The sequence below is a fragment of the Thermothielavioides terrestris genome, chromosome 5 (assembly GCF_000226115.1).
Source record: "Thermothielavioides terrestris NRRL 8126 chromosome 5, complete sequence".
In the NCBI taxonomy this organism is placed as follows: domain Eukaryota; kingdom Fungi; phylum Ascomycota; class Sordariomycetes; order Sordariales; family Chaetomiaceae; genus Thermothielavioides; species Thermothielavioides terrestris.
In genome coordinates, this window is record NC_016461.1 from 4,317,581 (window position 1) to 4,337,781 (window position 20,201).

The 20,201-nt window shown below is 55.5% G+C and overlaps 7 protein-coding genes across 7 annotated transcripts; 3 read left to right on the forward strand and 4 right to left on the reverse strand.

Moving 5' to 3' along the window:
• Window positions 1–3,503: 3,503 nt before the first annotated feature.
• THITE_2122859 (glycoside hydrolase family 62 protein) lies at window positions 3,504–5,327 on the reverse strand. The gene is made up of 2 exons (XM_003657242.1): window positions 4,047–5,327; window positions 3,504–3,953 (listed from the first exon to the last, which is right to left on the reverse strand). The coding sequence occupies exons 1-2, from the start codon at window positions 5,203–5,205 to the stop codon at window positions 3,934–3,936; spliced, it is 1,179 nt and encodes a 392-aa protein (XP_003657290.1). The 5' UTR covers window positions 5,206–5,327; the 3' UTR covers window positions 3,504–3,933.
• A 1,229-nt stretch (window positions 5,328–6,556) lies between these two features.
• THITE_46416 (uncharacterized protein) lies at window positions 6,557–7,300 on the forward strand (the record flags this gene model as incomplete). Its single annotated transcript, XM_003657243.1, has 3 exons — window positions 6,557–6,707; window positions 6,815–7,151; window positions 7,228–7,300. 3 exons carry the CDS (start codon window positions 6,557–6,559, stop codon window positions 7,298–7,300), a joined length of 561 nt encoding a protein of 186 aa, XP_003657291.1.
• Window positions 7,301–10,035: 2,735 nt separating this feature from the next.
• On the forward strand, window positions 10,036–11,874 carry THITE_2122864 (uncharacterized protein). Its single transcript, XM_003657244.1, has one exon. It carries the CDS (start codon window positions 10,296–10,298, stop codon window positions 11,694–11,696), a length of 1,401 nt encoding a protein of 466 aa, XP_003657292.1. The 5' UTR covers window positions 10,036–10,295; the 3' UTR covers window positions 11,697–11,874.
• A 797-nt stretch (window positions 11,875–12,671) lies between these two features.
• THITE_2122865 (uncharacterized protein) lies at window positions 12,672–13,426 on the reverse strand. Its single transcript, XM_003657245.1, has one exon. It carries the CDS (start codon window positions 13,305–13,307, stop codon window positions 13,149–13,151), a length of 159 nt encoding a protein of 52 aa, XP_003657293.1. The 5' UTR covers window positions 13,308–13,426; the 3' UTR covers window positions 12,672–13,148.
• Window positions 13,427–13,755: 329 nt separating this feature from the next.
• Window positions 13,756–15,836, reverse strand: THITE_2171468 (uncharacterized protein). Its single transcript, XM_003657246.1, has 3 exons — window positions 15,704–15,836; window positions 14,248–15,604; window positions 13,756–14,179 (listed from the first exon to the last, which is right to left on the reverse strand). Exons 1-2 carry the CDS (start codon window positions 15,704–15,706, stop codon window positions 15,146–15,148), a joined length of 462 nt encoding a protein of 153 aa, XP_003657294.1. The 5' UTR covers window positions 15,707–15,836; the 3' UTR covers window positions 13,756–14,179; window positions 14,248–15,145.
• Window positions 15,837–15,972: 136 nt separating this feature from the next.
• THITE_2122870 (uncharacterized protein) lies at window positions 15,973–18,221 on the forward strand. Its single transcript, XM_003657247.1, has one exon. The coding sequence runs from the start codon at window positions 16,182–16,184 to the stop codon at window positions 18,198–18,200; it is 2,019 nt and encodes a 672-aa protein (XP_003657295.1). The 5' UTR covers window positions 15,973–16,181; the 3' UTR covers window positions 18,201–18,221.
• Window positions 18,222–19,278: 1,057 nt separating this feature from the next.
• Window positions 19,279–20,200, reverse strand: THITE_2122871 (uncharacterized protein). Its single transcript, XM_003657248.1, has one exon. It carries the CDS (start codon window positions 20,164–20,166, stop codon window positions 19,489–19,491), a length of 678 nt encoding a protein of 225 aa, XP_003657296.1. The 5' UTR covers window positions 20,167–20,200; the 3' UTR covers window positions 19,279–19,488.
• Between the last annotated feature and the right edge of the window lies 1 nt (window position 20,201).

A 20,201-nucleotide genomic window follows, 5' to 3' on the forward strand; every position in this document is an offset into this window, starting at 1 on the left:
TTATCTAGGTGCTCTACCACCTCTTTAACAATAGCAACTTCTTAAGCTAGAAGCTCTTCTTTACCTAGATAGTAAAAGGTCCTCTTATTAAACGTTATATTCCTCGTTACAATAACCTTATTGAGCTTAGGCACCTAGATATAGTAAATATTAAATACTCTATACCTAACTAGGTATCTAATTTGCCTATATAGCTATACTTTAAATTCTCTCTTCCAATGCTCTACTTTATACTCTTTATCTAAGGGGTATACTCTATAGCTATATACGAAGATCCTAGACTAGTTAGAGTATAGATCCGCCATTAACGCTTAATAGAAGGTCGACTCCTACTAACGAAAGTAGTTCTTAAACTAAGAGTAGATGTAACAGAGCTGCGCAGTACCACTCCGCTAAATAGACAAAAGATCCACCAGTTCGACTACAACGTGGTCGAACGCTGCGCACCACTTGCATATATCGCAGCAACCACCACAACTGTGCGTAGCTCTGTGACAACTATCCTCCCCTCCGGAGGAGCTCGACCTCGAGCTCCCTTCGCAACGGCTGCCAGTTGCTAAGGATGGTCATGCAAGTGTCAGACCCCCAATGAATCGCATGACTCGCGTAGGTGGAACATCTACGTACACCTACGTCACATAGGGAGAACCCTACGTAAGTAGGTCTTGGCGAAGCGAGCCGCCACTATGTTATACGTCATTGTGAGCACGACGAAGGAAGCAACCCAATGTTCGAAAAGCGACCCTACGCCGGTTCGAACACTGGACCTCTAGTATACCCACGTTGTAGTCGAACAATTGTAACAGAGCTACGCAGTACCACTCCGCTAAATAGACAAAAGATCCACCAGTTCGACTACAACGTGGTCGAACGCTGCGCACCACTTGCATATATCGCAGCAACCACCACAACTGTGCGTAGCTCTGTGACAGTAGAATACTTCGTTAAAGCTTTGAAGACTATAAGTATAGCTAAGCGAGATAGAATATAAGAAGGCTACTACCTTTATTCCCTTTAGCTAGAGCTTCGTAGATAAGTTTATAGCAATAAGCATCTTTATACTCTTTAGCTATAAGACTTGTCCTACTTGCTCTAAAGCTCTATTTAGCTATAGAGTATATATTAGTATAAGCTCTAAGTCGATACCTTCGTTGTATACCTAGAGCTAGTAAGCTATTAGTTAGCGATCTTCTAGTATAATAACTCCTATATCGTTGTCCTAGCGGATTTTATAGACGTTGAGTCCCTACTACCGTTTAACCTAGCGTTTAAAAGCTCTAATAGTATTGAAAAGCTTAGTTTAACCCTTGTTAAAGAGTATAAAAGCCTAGATCCGTCTACTATATTCGTCCTTGATCGTAAGGAGGTATTAGGATCCGTTAAACCTAGAAGGGAATAAGAAGAGGTCCTAGGAAATACACTAGAATAGGTATAGAGCACGATACTCTATTTTATAAAGCGTATTGTACTTCCTAGTATATAATAAAGTATATATCTTATATTTAATTGTTGGTGTTCCTTAGATCTTAATGTTCTTAGCGCTCTACGCCAATGCCTAAAGAGCTCTCTAACCTAGATGTCTAGATCTCTTGTACTAAAGCTCTTTAGTATCTTCTTTCTCTTAAGGCGTATATAATATATATAACCTTATATTATCCTTATAAACAACTATATTCACTATTACTAGGCCTATAAAGCTCTATAAAGGTTAGAGAGTATAAAAGTAAAAGGAAAGGTTCTTCGATTTAAGGAAAACTACTTGACTTTTATACTCTTTTTAAGTGTTCTATACTATAGAGAGTAGTCTAGACCTAAATATTAGATACTAGCTATATATAGAGCGGTTTCTAATATAATGTTGGTGTAAAAGCCCTCTACTATAGCGACGTTCTTTAAATAGAGGTCTATAGTTCTTTTCCTCTACTCTTTATCTAGTACCCCCTTTATAATATGCTCTCCTCTTCCTAAAATAAGGAAAGTAGTAGTACCTACTTCTATATAGTTACTATCTTTTAATAGTATAAAGGTACTAGGAACTAGGAGCTTTTTGTCGTTGACGATATATAAAGTAGTATAGTTGTTAAGGAGAGTACTCTAAGTGAGCTAGTAGGTAATAGCGATTAAGAATATAAGTAGGTAGTAAGCTCCTTTGCTAAAGAGGCTTAGGTCGATAATAGTATAGATAATCTTATTAGGGAGAGCTAAGCTAGAGTTCTCCTACTCTATAGAGCTAGAGCTATACCGTTTTTAGAGACTCTCCTAGAGGGAATACTACTTTAGTTTATTAAAGCGCTCTTTAATTTCAATAATTTGTACTTCTAAGAGCTTATAACGGCCCTTCTCTACCCTAGAGATTATTGTCTAGAGAAACTAGTAGTCAACTAGCTTCTATTTATACTTGCTATTAACTTTATAAAGGTATAGGTAGAGCTTTGAGCTATAAAAGCTTATACTATCTAAGGAACTATTGCCTTAAGCTATTTCTAAAGAGGTAAATACACTATAGCTAAGCCCTTTAGAGTAGGCGTTGTCAATCTAAATGCTAAAGCGAGCGTCTAGCTTATTAAAAATAGGAATTAGACGCCTTTTAGCTTTAAGTGCTTCGATCTTAGAGAGCTAGTAGCGAGCCTAGTCTAAAGCGATCTAGTAGCCAACTACCTTAATAAGGTGCTTAGAAGCTCTAAGTCTAATAACCTCTAAGATATCAAAGCTCTTTATACGTAGGTACACTTTATTCTAAGAATAGTACTACTTATATAGATTAATACCTACTCTATAAGCTTCTTATAGGACTATTATATATTAGTGAACGGCTATATCTTCTATAAGAGCGTTAGTAGGTATAAGCTACTTATAGAGCTTATAGATAAGGGCCTAGAGGCTACTAAGGCTAGTATTTAAGATAGTAATATATATAGCGTTGAGTAGAAGCTAGTAGATAGAGCATATAATCTACTAGTTAATAAGCGAATAGGATTTAACCTTGCTCTCCTAGATAATAGAGATTATAAGGTAGTCCTTATATATAGCTTTGAGCTTAGTAGCAACCTCTTATTTAATAGGAGCCTAAACTTGCTTTAGAGGAACGCTCGATACCTTAGTACGCTTTTTACAAAGCTCTTCAATTACGTTTTCCTCTATAGGAACTTTTAGTCACTTATCTTAGAGCTCGTTAGGAGTATCTAGATTATATTTATCCTAGATACTATTGCTTAGAGCTAAGATCTTAAGCTCTATAAACTACTTAGTCTAATCTATATAGGACTAGAGTATAATAGTTAAATTGCTCTTAGTAGTCGTTATATTGAGATATAGAGTATAAAAAAAGGAGAGAGAGAGAGAGAGCTTACTATAGGTTACTTACTATATACAATTATAGAGCGTCTAGGCTTATAACTAATACGCTATAGCGAGCTGCAATATATAGATGTAACGGTAGGATCGTAGTAGAGCATTGGAATATAAAGAGAGTACGTTGTTTTAGTACAAAGGAAAGCTAAAGACTGAACAGAGCGTGATATATATATATCTAGGAGTGGGGAAACTATGGCCAATACGTTATACCAAGCTCTGAGCCCCTTACCCCTGACGTGACAAGATCCCAAGTTTGATATGTTTGATTTCTCAGTCACGGACTCTGTTCCATTGAAAGCTGTAAGCGCATAGTTTACCCTTGATAACAACGCAACAGAATCCGGAACTAGACCGCTGGAAGCAAGCCCATGCCCCAGTGGGGTTGGGTCAAACGGAGACAGACAAATGAATATATACTTGGAATGTCCGTCAAACAACAGCTATGTACAGACAAATGCGGTCCCCTGAGCAACTTGAACCCCATGGCGCCACCTCCCCCCCTTCTCCCTTCTCAGGTTTGCGACCTCCACCGTCCATGTGCGCTCTGCTCCGATTCCTGCCGCCGTTGGCTCACCGCTCTCACAGACACTGCGAGTACCCTGTAGCATCCGTCACGTTAGCGCGCCGAAGATGAGAAAGACAGACTTGATTAAGCAGAGGAGGGAGGGAAGAGGAGAGGAGAAAGGACTCACAAGGGTTCTGGTAGGTGCACGTGTAAGGGCTCTCGCACACGGTCGGCCCGCTGTAGCCACTGCCGCCGCACTGTCCCCAGTGCGCGACGGTCCCGCCGTTACCCGGCGTGCTCGTGGCCGGCGGCGTGGCCGTCGTCGTAGGCGTGCTGCTGCTGCCGCCGCCGTTGTTGCCGCCCGTCGCGCCCACCAGGGTGAGCAGGCCCGGCCGGTACGGCTGCAGATCGTAGGTGCTGCCGCTGCCGTTGCGGCCCTGGTAGAGCAGCTGCAGGTTGCACGGGTCGATGGGCATGGTTTGGTCGGCCGAGGAGCGGATCAGGTCGCCGTGCGAGATGTCGGGCGTCCACGTGGCCCCGCTGTTGGCCTTGCCCGCGAAGGGCGCGCTCTCGCTGGTCGCCTGCGGCGACCACGAGCCGCTGAGGCTGCTGGCCGTGTACGACCGGAAGTAGCGGTCGCCGCTCGAGCCGATCGACTCGACGATCATCAGGTACTGCGGCGACGACTGGCCCGTCACCGTGTACACCTGGACGGCCTCGAAGATGTCGTTGGTAGCGCCCGAGAGCACCACGGTCGACTCGGTGCCGAAGTTGCCCGGGAAGTTGTCGATGGGCATGCTGGACCGGTAGATCTTGCCGTCGTCGCCGGCGAAAAAGAGGTACATGTTGGTGCTGTCGCCGATCAGGGTCTGGTCGATGGGACCGTAGGGGGCGCCCTCGGCGGTGCCGGTGAAGAGCGGCTGGGCGGCTGACCACCCGTTGGCGTTGGTCGGGTCGGTAGACGTGCGGTACGAGAAGGCGGTAGGGCCCCACTGGTAGGCCAAGACCCAGATGCTTTTGGGCTCGAAGTAGAAGAGCGTGGGCGCCACCGCGGCCTGGCTCATGGCGTTCTGGCTGGCCGAGGCCATGTCGGACCAGTTGGAGAACAGGCCGAAGTTCATGGAGCCATAGCTGGAGCCCGTGTCGTGGTCGGTGGCGTACACCAGGTGCTTGCCCTGGTACGGCACGTGGGTGAAGTCCTTGAGCGAGACCCAGCCGGACTTGGGGGTCGCCAGCGGTCCGGTCGACGTCCACTTGTAGCTGGACGGCAGACTGCACCCGGCGCGCACTGCTGGGGCGGCCAAGGCGAGCAGCGCGAGGCTAACTTCGGTCTGGGGAAGCCTCATGGTTGCTGGTGATCTTCGTTTCGCTGGCGAGGACTGTAGGCCGACGGGACAGAGGTGGCGGACCCAGGTGCATCTCCCAAGGAGGCACCGGGAGGCGCCAGGCGGCTATAAGTAGCCATCCGCGACGCCATGCTGCTGGGGATGTCGAGGTGATGTGCCGGGATACAGGCCCGTCTTGGACCTTTCCGATCTAACCCAAGAAGTCCGGGGCTAGGTTCCAATCTGTGCTGTGTAGTTCCGCCCGAATGACAGGGAGGCAAGTGGCACGATGGCGTTTGGCGGAGGAGGAGGCTCACGAGCCTCCCGGCCACCCCTCGGCGAACTGCACCATTGACGGAGGAAGGCTTCGTTTGTTCGATTGTTCGGCAGTGAGCGAAGCAGACGGAGCATTTTCATTTATCCAAACGAGCTTCCATTCGCTACAACGGTGCGGTGGAGCATGGGGCCCAGGGCAAAACCAGGTAGCCGGGAAGGCATCGCGGGTTTCAGATCGTCCGTGCCGTCGCATTTTCGCGGCAGTGATCGTTCCGCCTTTTCCATTTCGTCGGTCTTCCGGCCGAGATCTGGGTAGCCTATGCGCTCCAATCGCATGATCGCGAGCTACACTACATAAGGCAGTTCAGGCACTGAGTGTCCTTGCAGTTAGGTAGTCGCGACAAATGTTCCGTCCTTCAACGAGCAAACGAGAGCATCATAGTTGCCTTATTGCTTGGCATGGCTGCGGAGTACGGTGAGGTCCGTTTAGAGCAAGGCATAGAGCGCTGTACAAGTTGGGCCATCGAATCCTTTGGTTCGCCTGGGATGCAACGAAATCCCCGGGCCGGGAGGAAAGCCGTCCTGCTCTCTTGTCTCGAGGCTGCCCATGTGACCGAGAATGTCTCGAGGAGAGTGGATGGCACTACCGAAAACTGAGAAACACGTGCGCATCTTACTTCCGGAGGGACGCGGGAGTCTAGTAACAAAAGACCTGTTCGTTCGTCGATTTGACTGCCGAGTCGGCCGGTATGAAAAACGTTCCCGTCGTGACGTTCCTGTCCGAAAGGACGGGCTTGTAAAGATTCCAGGTTCATTTAGGAACCTGGGCTGGAAAGGAAGGGGTTCCGCCTCAGCGGGAAGAAGCCTGAAGGTTGACAGCTTGCAGGTCGGTCGGGCCGCTGTGGGCCCACTGGGGTCGGACCAAGCAGGCCGCCAAGAGGCGCTAATGGTTAACTTAACACTAACGACCTGGAGCGGCTCCCTCCCGCCAACCGTTCATGACATCGCTTGCTCTGGACACGGCGACGCTCCATGGTCCAACGCGGGAACATCAACCACGACACCCCCGGAAAAACGCCGTGAGGCGTCGCACACGATGTCAGCACTCGCAACCGCTCCAGTAGCACTGCCCGCGTGGGCAGCAGAGCTCAAGAACCCGCCAGCGCACAAGCTGAAGCCGGACAGCATTCCTGATCCGCCAGGCTCTCCGTGGGCGTCATCGCAAATCTCGACCGGCTCCAAGGTCAGTCGCAGTTTTCGCCTTCCCTTTGCGCCCTTGGCGCCTGGCGCCACGGCTAACGCAGGTTGCGCGCGTCGCAGAAGAAGGATGCCAAGGACAACAACGCCGGCAAAGCCGCCCCCCCCCGCAAACCGCCGACGCCCGCCGAGATGGACACGCTGAAGCTTAAGAAGGCGTGGGAGGTGGCGCTGGGCCCGATCAAGAGCCTGCCCATGACGGCCATCATGATGTACATGTCGGGCAACTCGCTGCAGATCTTCAGCATCATGATGGTCTACATGGCTTTCAAGAACCCCATCATGGGCATCCTGGCCACGAACCAGGCGTTCGAGCGCTTCGAGACCGAGGGCAACCGGGCCAAGATCCTCCAGGTCAAGCTGGCCTACGTCGTCATGCAGCTGGTCGCCCTGGCGCTCGGGGTGTGGAAGGTCAACTCGATGGGGCTGTTACCGTAAGCCATCGCCGCCTCGCCTGCGGGCGGCTTCCCATTCTCTGCGAGCTCGCGTGGCTGACAAAGCACGGTACAGGACAACGAGATCGGACTGGCTTGCGTGGGAAGCCCAGCGCGATGTACTGGAACATGCGGTACCAGGGTTATGAGCGATCTCGGGCCTCTGCAGATCGTATGACTCGGTGCCGAGGACGGCATGTGTGAACCGGCCAGTTCAATCCATGTTCGCTCGATATTGCGGTCAGCAATGCTCTGAAGGTGCTGTCGCAGGACCGTTGAGGATCAGAACGAAAGAGCACAGTGCGATCTGAGGTTGAGATTGGATACCAGGTATCCAGCCCTACGAGGCAGTGCTGTGGCATGGGGTTTGACGCGCGGGGTTGACGCGCTATGTTGACCCGCAGCCCTTGACGCGCCTCAAGAGCCGGCGAGGAAGGCGGGGTGCTTCTCTCAACTTTAGTTATTCTCTGCCGCTGAACACGAATTGACCGTGCCCGTTTTGGTGGCCCATCTTCTTGATGAGAACATCCGTACACAGTATTGCGCCGTTGGAGGGTTATGGCTAAAGAGGTCCCGCCAAGACTAATTTCGGAGACTGCCGCTTACAAGTATTTACAATCGCCACAGGGTGAGCGGGGCCACGACGACTTCGAGCAACATCAACAACAACAATCGCAAAGACTCGTTGTAACAACTTTACGAAACCTCAACCAAATTGAAAAAAAAAAAGAAAACCGAGATAACCCGCACCCTAACTATAACTCGTATCCTAACCATAACCCGAACCCTAACTAGCGGGGGGCTGGCGCCGCCCCCTGTACCCCCGGCGAACTAACCGCTTGGCGATAGTGCAAACGCCTTGGCGATAGTGTAAACGCCTTGGTGATCGGGGCTGCGTAATAACGCTGTAAAAACATTGCCGACAATTGGCCGAAATTAGTCTTGGCGGGACCTCTTTAGCCATCAGCCGTTGGAGCTGGGTGACTGCCAAGCCGTCGTGGCCAACGTGTAATTTCCGGTTGGCGTGATGTGGCTGACTGAGTAGGGACCTCGGGAAGGTCGTTCCTCTGAGGGATCGAGCGAGTGCCTCCTTTTGGAGTTCTTCAGTGGCCCAGACTTGCATGGACGGATCGCGGAAAGCCCCAGTCCAACCTGGTCCCTGAAAGTTTGTTAGCGTGTGATGACGATGGGGCCAAATGTAACATGCCAAGCCAATCAACTTTGGCGTGAATCCAGAGATTAGTGCCAGTACATATATTAAGCCAAAAGAGACCCGAACTTCTATGGAAATTAGCTGTGAAAAGGAGTTCCCATCAGTACCCCGTGTATCCGCGTCGCCGTGGCGTCATTGAATTGACCAACTGCAGGAGAAAGTGGGCCGGAAACGAGGTGCAGCCTTCAATTCGTTGCTAGTGGGCCGTTGAACGTACCTTGCGCGATCGAGTCAGCGCTTCATCCAGACAGAACCACACGTGTTCAATGGCGTTGAGGTTTGGGCTATGGGGAGGACACTCAACAATTGTGACTCCTTGGGAAGAACTGAGATATTGCGGACGGTGTGGATCTGGTGTGAGATGCCCGTGGTGAGAGCTGTGGGCCGTTCGCGCGATCTGATTGGCTAGGTAGATGGCAAGATGCCCTTGTCGAGGCCCTGTTAAAGCCCTGGGAAACTCGTGTAAGCTTACACTACGGTACCTACTCCCTGCCTTCGGTAGTATATATACGCTAGGCAGCAGTGGAACAAACAGGGATTGACTGGATTTCGCCGTGTATGCACAGTACACCCTGTACGGAGTGCAACTTTTCGCGGCTCGTGGGCGTTTTTGCCAATCCTTCCACCTACCCCAGCAACACACACCCTGTCGTGCTGATTTGCAGATGGATCTCCCACAGAGGTTCCTCCCGTGAAGGAATCCGTACCAGGAAGGTATTCCTCCCGCAATGTCTCGGCAACGACAATCCGCACGGCCCCGACAAGTTTCGCACTCGAACCCGAATCCTTTGCGGCTCTGCCTCACGGCACAGGTGGGGCTTCTTTCTCACCTGAGATACCGCAGACTGGTGCTTTGAGGAATAAATAGTGTACCTCACTACTGCGTACGGAATACACTAAGGCCGGTACCATGGCGTGCCACGGGGAGTTGGCGAAATGGTCCTGGCGCCCGTCTCCTTGGTCACGGACAGTCCGACAGACCGAAATAATTCGCCGAGAAGAACGTACGTTGATCCCTCCTTCCGCAAGTAACCATCAACCGAAAAGATTTCCTTTTGAAAATGATCTCTTAGAGATGTTCTCTTATACTAAGAGATGCTCTTTCAACTATTTTATGCTATAAGAGGTAGGACAATCTCGTCTAGGTGACTTTCATGGCGATGATCTTGGAAAATTGAACATTCTTCGACGACTGTGTGATCCAATTCGTGCTCCAAGATGGTAGTGGAGACCATGTCGACAACCCCCCTTGGCGCACTATGGTACCTGAGTTATGGAGGTACAAGTAGTGTACTGCGGGTATGGACTGCACATCGACGTTCACAGCCTTGTTTGAGCAAGCTTTGCTGGGAGGGAGGCGCCATGGTTTGGCAGTGGCTGAAGGTCAGATATCAGCACTGTCGGTTTCCACAACCCTTCCACAAGTTAGGTACCAAACATGCGGCACAGATTTTCTTCTCGTAGCGCCAGTTGGGGGGCGCGCCACTGCAGACAACCAACCCTTACAAGCATTCGCATTACAGCCAACCCTTGCATTTCCTCCTCTCCAAGTGTCGTGTATGTACACTACTGTGGAGTGTGTGAAGTGTAGTTAATTCGAACAGACATTTTTGCTGCCAAGCCTGGTCCAGGACGCCAGATTGGCCCGGTGGCGCATGGCGGTCCCAGTGAGAACTGCGCCGAGCGGGCGAAGCAGGGAGAAGGGAGCGAGAGGGCCCATGTCAGGGGGGTCGAGAATGAGAACCTGAGGCGCCCCCCATTGCTGACATTCAAAAATGACCGCCGCCCGCACTCGTCCTCCGCGCGCCGACTCCGACTCCGTGCTCCTTGGCCGTGAGAGTGTTTCTTTCCCTCGCGGGCCAGGTTAGCACACCGACGAGTCGGCAGCACGAACACAACACAACGGTCTTTTGACCGCCAGCCGCACAGACATGGCGGCCGGCCGATCCTGGGCTGTCGACTCCCTGCGCGGCTTGTCCATCAAGCGCGCGGGCGCACTGTCGACCAAGTTCTGGATCCTCAGCCTGGCCAGCGTCTTCGCGGTTGCGCTGCTCCTCATCGGCCATTCGCATCTACCTTCCTTGTCTTACTTGACTAATCACCCGCCGCATCCCGGCTCCCCTCCTCCTCCTCCTCCGCCGCCGCCGCCGTCGTCGACGCCGCCTCCGTACGGACCGAAAGACCCTCCCGTCCCGGGTGAGCTGAAGATATGGGATCCGCCAGAAATGGAGGCCCTGGTCCATGGTGTTCTTGCCGGGGAAGGGATCAAAAGGAAGCCTAGCTATCCCCTGAATCCATTCCCGCCCTCGCCCATGACGACGCCTCCGCCGGACGACGGCCGGCAGCGGCCCTGGCTCGGGTCTGTCATATGCTCCGCCTTCGACATCGAGCGGCGCATGCTGATCCGCTACACGTGGATGAAGCTGTTCAAGGACGTCCCGATGGACCAGCGCTTCGTCATCTCCAACCCGGGCCCGGAGTGGATGCCCGTCATCCAGCAGGAGAACCGCACGTTTGGCGACCTGATCGTCCTCGACCACCTCTCCGAGGACGACTTCACGGCCAACACGATCAAGACGGTCGAGTACTACCGTTGGCTGGCCGAGAAGAGCCCGCGCAAGTACCAGTTCGTCTCCAAGATGGACACGGACCTGTTCCTCAACGCGCGCGCCATGTACGACCGCAAGCTGCGCCCGCGCATGGCGCCGCGCAACTCGAGCACGGACGAGCTCGTGGCGACGGTCAACCACACGCTCGTCGGGCAGTTCTACTACGACTCGTACCACAAGACGTCCTTCCCGCACGGCGCCATCTACACGGTCACCTGGGACATCGTCGAGCTGCTGCCCAAGCTGCAGGACGAGTTCCACGTCGTCGCGGGCGAGGACCTGACCATGGCCTGGCTGCTGATGAAGGCGCGGCAAAAGGTCACGTTCGTGCACATGAACGAGAGCGAGAAGTTCGAGTTCGACCCCAAGGACATGCGGCCCGGCGAGCGCACGCCGTGGGCGCGCAAGGACACCGACCTCACGTCCAGCTGGCACGCTCTCTACGGCGAGGACGTCATCGCGGTCCACCAGCTCAAGAAGGACGAGGACTGGCTCATGGTCGCCGGCGTCTTCGACGAGAACGGCATCCGGCCGATGCCGCCGTTCCCTGAGGAGCCGCCGGCGGACGAAGGCGAGAAGCCGGGCTACAGCCGTCCATTATATCACTCAATCCCGGACAACTATTGGGAGTTCGACCATGACGGCACCTGGCTCTGCAACGGCGTGTGGAAGCTGGAGCCCGGCATTGGCCGGGACATGAAGAAGAATGAAACGGCCCAATAGCAGCTGTCCTGACTGAGATTTTTTTTTTTCTTCTTGTTCTTAATATCCAGGGTTGGGCGTTGTAAGCTTGGGGAAAGGCGGCCGGCGTCCGGAACTGCACAGTGTTGGCTTGGTACAGGATAGGGAGTCCGGCCGGAGAATTAGAGTCAAATGCACCTCCGTTAGATGGGCGAGAGGTGCTTGACGTGGTAGACTAGAGAAGGCGTTGCGCACTCGCCGTCATAGTGTTAATAAGCCATTGCATCTAAACAAGCAGCTACCCTTGACGTTGAGCCCCTGACAACCCCTGGGGGTCTGGTTGCACAACTTCCTTGCTTCCTGGGCAACCTAGGTATGCATTGTTGACAAGCTGCAAGGTCATAGCCCGAACTTGTATACATCGCTGGGGACCGTAACACCGCATGCGGCTTCGGGTTGGCAAAAGTTGCCAGCGCATTCGCTTCCAACCGTGACGGGTGCGGCCGAGTCCCTGCACACAATAGCAATGCGGTCAACTCCACGCTCTCCTCGTCACAAGAAAACATCACAAATGAGGCCGCAGGTGGCTTAGTCCCTGAAGAGTCACGGACCTTACAAAGGATGGTATGAACGAACCTGGGGGATCCGTGCCTGGTCTGGTGGTCGGTCTGTTTGGCCTGGAACCTGGACCCTGGGCCAAGGATTCAAGGCCGTCATCGTGGCGACACAGAACTACGCAACGGCTTCTGGACGGGTCTTCAGAAAAGCCCAAATACAGGGAACTCGCAATTGTGAGGTTCAATTTCTTCCATTTTCGAGGAGACTTGCACCGATGGTAAGCAGCCGCTATCACCATGACGAACCGGAACCATACACTGTCCGGATGTATGGAGTGCGTCATATGCCGACTGACTTCCAAGGTTGCCGCTGCGATCACTTGTTACCTATTTCGATAAGTCGCGGGTTTCGCCCCCGGCGATAGGTCGGCTTCCAATCAGGTTGCTGGCCTGTGCAGTGCGGCCACCCCCCACAAGTTCACCAGCCCACAGCGCTGTCCTGCTTCCAAGGCTGTTCCACATTCAGCTTCCGGGTAAAGTTACGTGCTCCGTACTGTGGTAAGTAAGCCCATGAACCTCAGCGTTCCCGGTATCGAAACGACTCCGGGTAGGTACCATGATTTCCCCTTCGCTTTCCCCCTTCGGCTGCAAATCGCACCATGCGCGCGATGCGAATTGTCTCCTGGTAGATATTGTTTCGGTGCCCTGCTGGCTCTTTCTAGCTGCTGTTTTCCTGTTTCTTTTTCTTTTTATTGAGAATCGCATCTACATCCGTGATTGCTTTGCTGATCCCCCCTGTCGCCCTGCCGCCCTGCCGCCCTGTCGCCCGTCGCTCCTGCCAGAACTCGCCTTAGGGGAACGCCTGCTACCTGCTGTGGCCAACGAACGGACCGGTTTTAACCTGGGCCATTCCACCTCCAATTTGCGGCGTGATACATTACGCCTCTCCTTCGTGGCTCGTCCACTTCCTCCGTTGAGGATCGTGTTGACGCCCTATTTTGGCTTCCGCTCTCCGACGCTCGTTCCAGCGAATAATCCATGACGCCAGGACGGCACATCCGGTAGTTCCGACAGTCACACCGCTAGCGGCCAGCATCCGCGGCCAGCATCCGAAGCCAGCGAAGTCGGATTCAGGAAAAAAAAGGCCTCTAAACGAAGAAGAATACGAATCAGTGTCGGATTTGGCCCAATTACTGCTCTCGTGTGGTCCTTTCCCGTTCCCGGACAGTCGGAAGCGAGTCCTTAGATTGCCCACCCCCCGTATCCGGCGCGTCGGGAAGCTCCGCTATCCAGCTCATTGCACGCACACGGACGCCGGCATCCGTGCCTTTCTCCGCTCGCTTCGAGGACTAAGGCTTCTCGCTTGCGCATTCGCTGCCTCTGCGACCATGGCAGAATCGACACCCAAGGCCGACGGCGCGCAAACATCAAACGCGAGCGCGGCGTCACCGCCCGCCGACATGCTCCCGGGGGACGAGGGGCGCCACGAGACATCGGAGGAACACATAGAGGACAAGCAGGCGGTTCAAGACCCCTCGGCACAGGCGAGCACCTCGACACCCGCACCCGACTCGGCGTCAAAAGGGAAGGATAAGAACGAGCCGCCACCACCGGCCGAGAAGGAAAGAGAAGGCGATTCCCTGTCAATAGGACCGACCGACCCGCCGCCGCCCGCCATCACAGGCAGCAGCAGCACAGACCTGCCGGTTTGCGCCATCACGCTGCTGCTCCCGACCGGCGCCAGACACCCGTACAGGATTGACGAGAAGTACCTGGCGAAGCGCAACGTCGAAATGCCGGATATGACGGAATCGGGTGGGAGAGATCCGTTCAGCATTTCGGTCTACAAGCTGAAGGAGTTGATTCTGCGCGAGTGGCGGGACGACTGGGAGGGCAAGCCGGCCAGCCCGAGCAGCATACGGTTAATCCACTTTGGGAAGCTGCTGGACGACAAAGAGCAATTGAAGAGTCAGTCTCGCACATTTGTCCCAACATTGACCATGTAAAATCGCTGAGCTGACTGACGGCCCGAGCAGAGTACCATTTCAGCCAGGACAGCCCCAACGTCGTCCACATGTCGGTGCGTCCGCCCGAGATGATGGAGGAGGAAGAGCCCGGCAAGGGCAAGGCCGGCGGCCGGGAGGCGAGGACCCGCGAAGGGCGCAGTGGCTGCTGTGTGATCTTCTAAATAAGCCGGGCGGCTTCATTACCCTCTCGCGGCCTTGCCCTTCTTGTTGGCTGGGAGGCTGGCCCGGGGCCGGGCCCGGAATCATCCCCTCGGATCGGACGGGACGCCGCGGCCCTACTCTCACGTACCTATTGCGTTTCCTTGTTTCTCTTATCTGTTCGGCATCCAACTCGCATCCAGATGGTAAGGAGCATGCCGGCGACGTCTTGCACGAGCACTTCCTGTTTCCTTTGACTGTACACGGCTGCGGCGGGGTTGGGTTTTGGCGTTTTGTGTTGTTCCATGTTAGCCTCGTTCAGTACAAATGGATGAAGAGGCGTGACCTGCGGGTTCCTCCAGCGATGCCCTATACAGCAGACAAGCTTGTTCCTTGGCGCAAGAGCACGATGACTCGTATCTGCCAAGGACTAGTTAACGGATGCTGGCTGGGATAAGTTGTCCCCAGCGGGGCGTCAAGGATTTGCGATTCAAGAGCATAGCCCTGTCCGCCCTTCAATTCCGGTGTCTATGTGTGATGGTGTGACCCTTGCGGGTCCCTATCCCAGTACTGCACAGCCCTCGTCTGGGCGAAGCATCGCATCGCCCCAAGCATCATTCAGGTACCCGGCCCCGTAGTGCTCCGGATCCCCATATCGCCTGCCGAGCTTCCAGAAACGACAGCAACCAGCACCCCAAGGTGCACCGCGCCGATATGATAATGAACTATCGCTCAGCTCCCCAGCTGCGTATTATCTCTTGCGGTCCGCTCACATCTTCAGCTTCCTCTCCATCTCCTCGTGGATGCCGACCACCGCCCTGGTCTCCTCCCCGGTGAACACATCCTCCCACGTGATGGTGTCGTCCCTGCCGCTCAGGATCTCCTCGTGCACGCTGCCCAGCCCGCAGCCGCCGCCGAGCGCCATGGGCCGCCACTCGCCGTCGCGCACGATCTTGAGCTCCATGCCGCGGCGGATCGGCTCGGCCATGCCGTACGTGCGCCGCAGCATCTCCATGCGCAGCGCCTCGCGCGTCGCCTCCCACGCCCGCAGCCGCGCCTCGAGTGGGTGCGCCGAGCTCGGCTGCCCCTCGGCCGCGGCGAACGGCGAGGGCCCCACGCCCGCGCGCAGCGTGTCGTGCTGGCCTGGCACGGACGGCGCGCTCGTGCTGCGCGAGGCCACGTGGCTGAAGGAGCTGAGGTGGTTATCGGCGGGGACGATGCGGAGGGACTGCGTTGTCGAGGGAGATGTGTGTCAGGTATGGTGCTCTCACCGGCGTTTGCGGGGAGGGAAAGGATAGGGAGGTAGCGGGGCAAGGCGGGAGCTTACCATCTTTGACGGCTGGTTTGACCGCGACCGTTGGTTTCTGAGTGTCGGTTATCCGGGTTTGACTTGACGGAAGGTTCTTGGTATCGAGCTCTTCAATTGATCGGTCGCCAGATTCTTTTTTGCGGTACCTAGGTGTTGGAAGTTGGCATGATGCAGTTGCAGGGCGGAGCTTGCTGGCGGTGATGCTCCAGGCTTCCAAGCAGCCTCGCGTTCAGCAGGGATCAGGTCAGCCCCAGGCAGTTACCAGGCGCCAATCGGCTACTCTTGCATTACGTAAGGCAGCGCAACCTGGAATGGAAGCTCTGACCCACTCGGCTTTCGGTTGAATATTCCCTGGAGCTGCTTGCTCTCTGGGGTGTTATCTCCGAGCCCGCGAGCTCCCTTTCCAGCTCGATCATACCCGACTTTCCTTGACTCATGCCTCTGCTTCCCGCAACGCCATGGCCGTCCAGCAGTCCGCCAGTGGCCAATTGACAAGATGCGTCTTCCATCGGGGCCGCCGCCCATCATCCGCATCGCCAATGGCACTTTCTACCGCCACCAGCCGAGCACTGTCTCGCACTCGCATGCGCATCCGAACCCGGCGCTCTTCAAAGGCTTGAACTTTGAGCTGCCCGGCCGGAGCACAACCCCACACAACTGGTGCATCGTTGGTCCGTCGCTCTCCGGCAAGACCACACTGCTGCAGATCCTCCGTGGCCAACTCCTGTGTTTTCCTCCCACCGCACGGTCGTTCCCGTACCTCAGCACCGACCACGTGCCCTACCGGCTGAGGACGCCAGCCCGGGCGATCCAGTATGTTGGCTTCGACTCGCAAGGCGGGGGTGGTCTCGGCCCGGCCACGGCCACCTACCTCTCGGCCCGCTACGAGTCGAGGAGGGAGATCACCGACTTCTCGCTGAGGGACTTCCTCCTGGGCAACATGCAGCTGAACTCGTCCAAGCTGCCCGATGATGAGGGTGTCGACCAGAAGCTCTTTGAGCGTGTCGTGGCCGATCTGCGCCTCGGGAGCTTGCTGGACCTGCCCGTCACGTTCTTGTCCAACGGCCAAGGAAGGAGGGCGCGCATCGCCCGCGCCCTGCTCACGAGCCCGGAGGTCCTGCTGCTCGACGAACCGTTCATGGGCCTGGACCCACCCACTGTTGCCGGGCTGAGCCCGCTGCTGCATTCCCTAGCCGAGAAGGCTAGTCCGCGGCTGGTGCTGACCGCCAGGCCCCAGGACCCGTTGCCGGAGTGGATCACACACCTGGCGTACCTGCGAACGGACGCTCAGATCGGGGCTATGGGGGCGAAGGACACCGTCTTGGAGGGTCTAAGAAAGTATGTGCGCGGCGTCCGGAATGGCACACTCAGCGAGGACGAAACGCTGCCCGTACATTCGCTGAGCGAGATGGGCCGCACGCTTACCAAAGACGGCATCTCTGGCGAAGGCATGGCTGAGGAGTTCTCCGTTGGCGTTGCTACCGCAAGCATAGGAGAGGAACCCATGGTGAGCCGGACGCTGGGAGAGCCGCTCGTCGAGATGAATGGTTGCATGGTCAAGTACAGCGACAGGGTGGCGCTGGGAAACTGGACCGAGCAGAGAGACGGGCAGACGGTCAGCGGACTGCACTGGACCGTCCGGCGGGGCGAGAGATGGGGCGTGTTCGGCCCGAATGGGTCCGGCAAGACGACCATCGTCTCGCTCCTCTGCTCTGACCACCCGCAGACCTACTCGCTGCCGATCAAGCTCTTTGGGCGAAGCAGGCTGCCAGAACCGGGTTCGGGCCAACGGCCGCTGACGTTCTGGGATATCCAGTCACGCATCGGACACTCGAGCCCCGAGATCCACCAACACATGCCGCGCAACCTGACCATCAGGCAGGTGCTCGAGAGCGCGTGGGCCGATACGTTCCGCGCCAAGCCTAAGCTGGACGAGGCCGCCGCCGAACAGGTCGAGGCCACGCTGAGGTGGTTCGAGCCGGAGCTAAACCCGGCGTTCCACAAAGGGGCCCAGCCGGCTATTTCCGAAGGCGCGGAAGAGGCTGCGGTGGCGTGGGCCGGTGACTACATGTTTGGCGAGCTGTCGTTCAGCGCGCAGCGCGTCCTGCTGTTCCTGCGAGCCATCATCAAGCACCCCGACATCGTGGTGCTGGACGAGTCGTTTGGCGGCATGGACGACGCCGTGCGAGACAAGTGCATGCTCTTCCTCGCGCACGGCGAGGAGAAGAGGTACGAGCTGAGCACGAAGCCGGGCAGCCGGGCCCTAACAGGAGCGGCCGTGGTGGATAGCGCAGCGGCAAAGTCTGGGAAGGTCAGAGTGAAGGGTCTCACGGACCGGCAGGCGCTCATCTGCATCAGCCACGTCAAGGAGGAGGTGCCTGACTGCGTGCGGGAGTGGCTCTGCCTCCCGGAGGCCAGCACGGGGCTGCCGGCGCGGTTTGGGCGGCTGGACGGGCCGCTGAGGACGAGCTCGAAGCGCTGGACCGAGATCTGGGGCACAAGCACGGTGGCGTAGTCTCGAGCATGTGAACATGGCGGTGTAGTACGCTCCTGTGTGTCAGAAATATCTAGAGCTTCTCGGGGTTTCCAGCCTCGGCCCCCTGATGAGGTTGTGTAAATACGTCGGATATGCGCTCATGCAACACGCGATCAACAACACGCCATTCGTGAACCTAGGTACTCTTCCTTTCCCAGGAGGGACCTCCTCGACATGTGGAAGAGAGAGGATTGATCGATCGGGTATAGAAGAAATGACGCGTCGCAGATGCAAGAAACGCGGGCGACGGGCTTCCGTGTCAAAGTCATTCCGCACCCTCCTCCGATGAGCCGTAGCGCGATCAAGCAAGTAGTCGTGGCCACCGAGGCGATGCACACGGCAGAGGTGCTTTCCTTGAAAAAACACCGGCTGGACAAGGATTCGCACATGTTCCTGCAAAACGGGCTCGGTGTGCATTGCTCGCGCTGTCTCGTCAGTTTCCCAGATGTTGTGGCCGTGACTGACGGGACACAGGCTGAGAGACTGGGCTTGCCATGCGAACATCACAAGCGTTTCGTGGGTAGGATCATGTCTCGCCCACCCTCCCGGCTAAACACGTCAACACGAAGGTCGCACCGCATGCAGCACGAGACTCTCAGAAACAGGGATGGATGGAGACGAGGAAGTATAGTACCCCGCCTGAGTGTTTAAGGTGTTAAGGTGGCAATCAAAACGGCGGTCGCTATCGTCTGACTGAACAGGGAGGTTGCATGACTGGTAAGCAGTCATCCGACGCCCAAGCTGACGGATGCTATCCTGCGTCGCGGCAAATCTCGGCGGCATAGCCCTCAGTAAGCTCAATGGAGTGATACAGAATCGTGCTGTATCATCGCAATGTTGGCTCAGGAGCGCGACTGGCCCCGCCTGCATCATGCCAGCCATCTACTCCGTATACAGTGAGGTTCATGGTTTTTTAGGGTTTTTTTTTTTTCTTTTTTCTTTCCCTTTGCTGACTTCTGCCACTCTGTTCACTCCGGACAGTCCTACAGTACCACAGTGACCTGACATCTCACGGACCATGATTTGATAACCCCCCTTTTGATCTGTTGGGTCGGGTGTTTCAGGGCTTAGCTTTTGCGGCTTTGCCTAACTGGTTGGACAAGCAACACTTGGATATGCATCGCTAATGGTATCTTCCACGCTAGATACACGCTATTGAATCATCTATGATATAAGGCAGCAAAGCAGCAGCCCCTTCACGCAGAGGTTGCGCCCGCATCAGAGACAGCGGAGGAAGATACCCGCTCTTCACCGCTCCAGGAGACCCCTAAAGCTCATCACGTTCTTGCTCCACAGCCTCTTCGCACTGCGGCCTTCGCAATGCCACCTGATGCTGCTTCCTCTCAATCTCCGCCTCCGCTTCCGCCTCGGCCAACGCCTTCAGCAAACTCCTCTCGAACTCGTTCAGGAAGGGGATTGCTCCATTGCCGGGAACCTGTTCGCACGGAACAGGAGGTTGCCGCAGTGGCGTGATGCCGAGCGCGCGCAGGAGCACGCCGTCCAGGCGGCAGCGGTAGGCCGGGATCAGGAACATGGCGACCGCGTCGGCCCTCGGGTCGTGGCGTGCTGTCCGATTCGGCTGCAGCTCCTTTATCAGGATGAACCACAGCTCCTGAAAGCTGTCGGCGTTCCGGGCCGCCTCGACCAGGCCGAGGTAGCGCCTCAGTATGTCCGGCTTGTCCTTGTGCATGGCCGCGAACGCGTCGAGGCCCTCGGGTATGGTGGCGTCGTGGTTGCAGCCCAACACGCCGTACGGCGTCTCGCGGTACAACCTGGCCGCTGGGCCAGTGTGGTACGGCATGGCCGGTCGCTGCGGACCGCAATGCGGCGTCGCTCCGCGGCCCTGCAAGTCTGCCCCCGTGTCGACGGAAGCGGTCGCGTCGAAGCCGCTATGGCCGATGCCGACGGTGGCGAGGAGGCGTGAAAGGATGTGGCTGAGGTTCATCTTTCGCGAAGACAGTCGGACAAAAAGCCGAGCCT

What these genes read in the sequence shown, in the direction of transcription:
- THITE_2122864 (XM_003657244.1), top strand. Translation starts at nt 10,296, where the DNA reads ATGGCGGCCGGCCGATCCTGGGCTGTCGACTCCCTGCGCGGCTTGTCC.
- THITE_2122865 (XM_003657245.1), bottom strand. Translation starts at nt 13,307, where the DNA reads ATGCTGGCCGCTAGCGGTGTGACTGTCGGAACTACCGGATGTGCCGTC.
- THITE_2122870 (XM_003657247.1), top strand. Translation starts at nt 16,182, where the DNA reads ATGCGTCTTCCATCGGGGCCGCCGCCCATCATCCGCATCGCCAATGGC.
- THITE_2122871 (XM_003657248.1), bottom strand. Translation starts at nt 20,166, where the DNA reads ATGAACCTCAGCCACATCCTTTCACGCCTCCTCGCCACCGTCGGCATC.
- THITE_2122859 (XM_003657242.1), bottom strand. Translation starts at nt 5,205, where the DNA reads ATGAGGCTTCCCCAGACCGAAGTTAGCCTCGCGCTGCTCGCCTTGGCC. An exon ending in GTGCACCTACCAGAACCCTT is followed by an intron (nt 3,954 to 4,046) that starts GTGAGTCCTTTC and finishes CGGATGCTACAG; the next exon opens with GGTACTCGCAGTGTCTGTGA.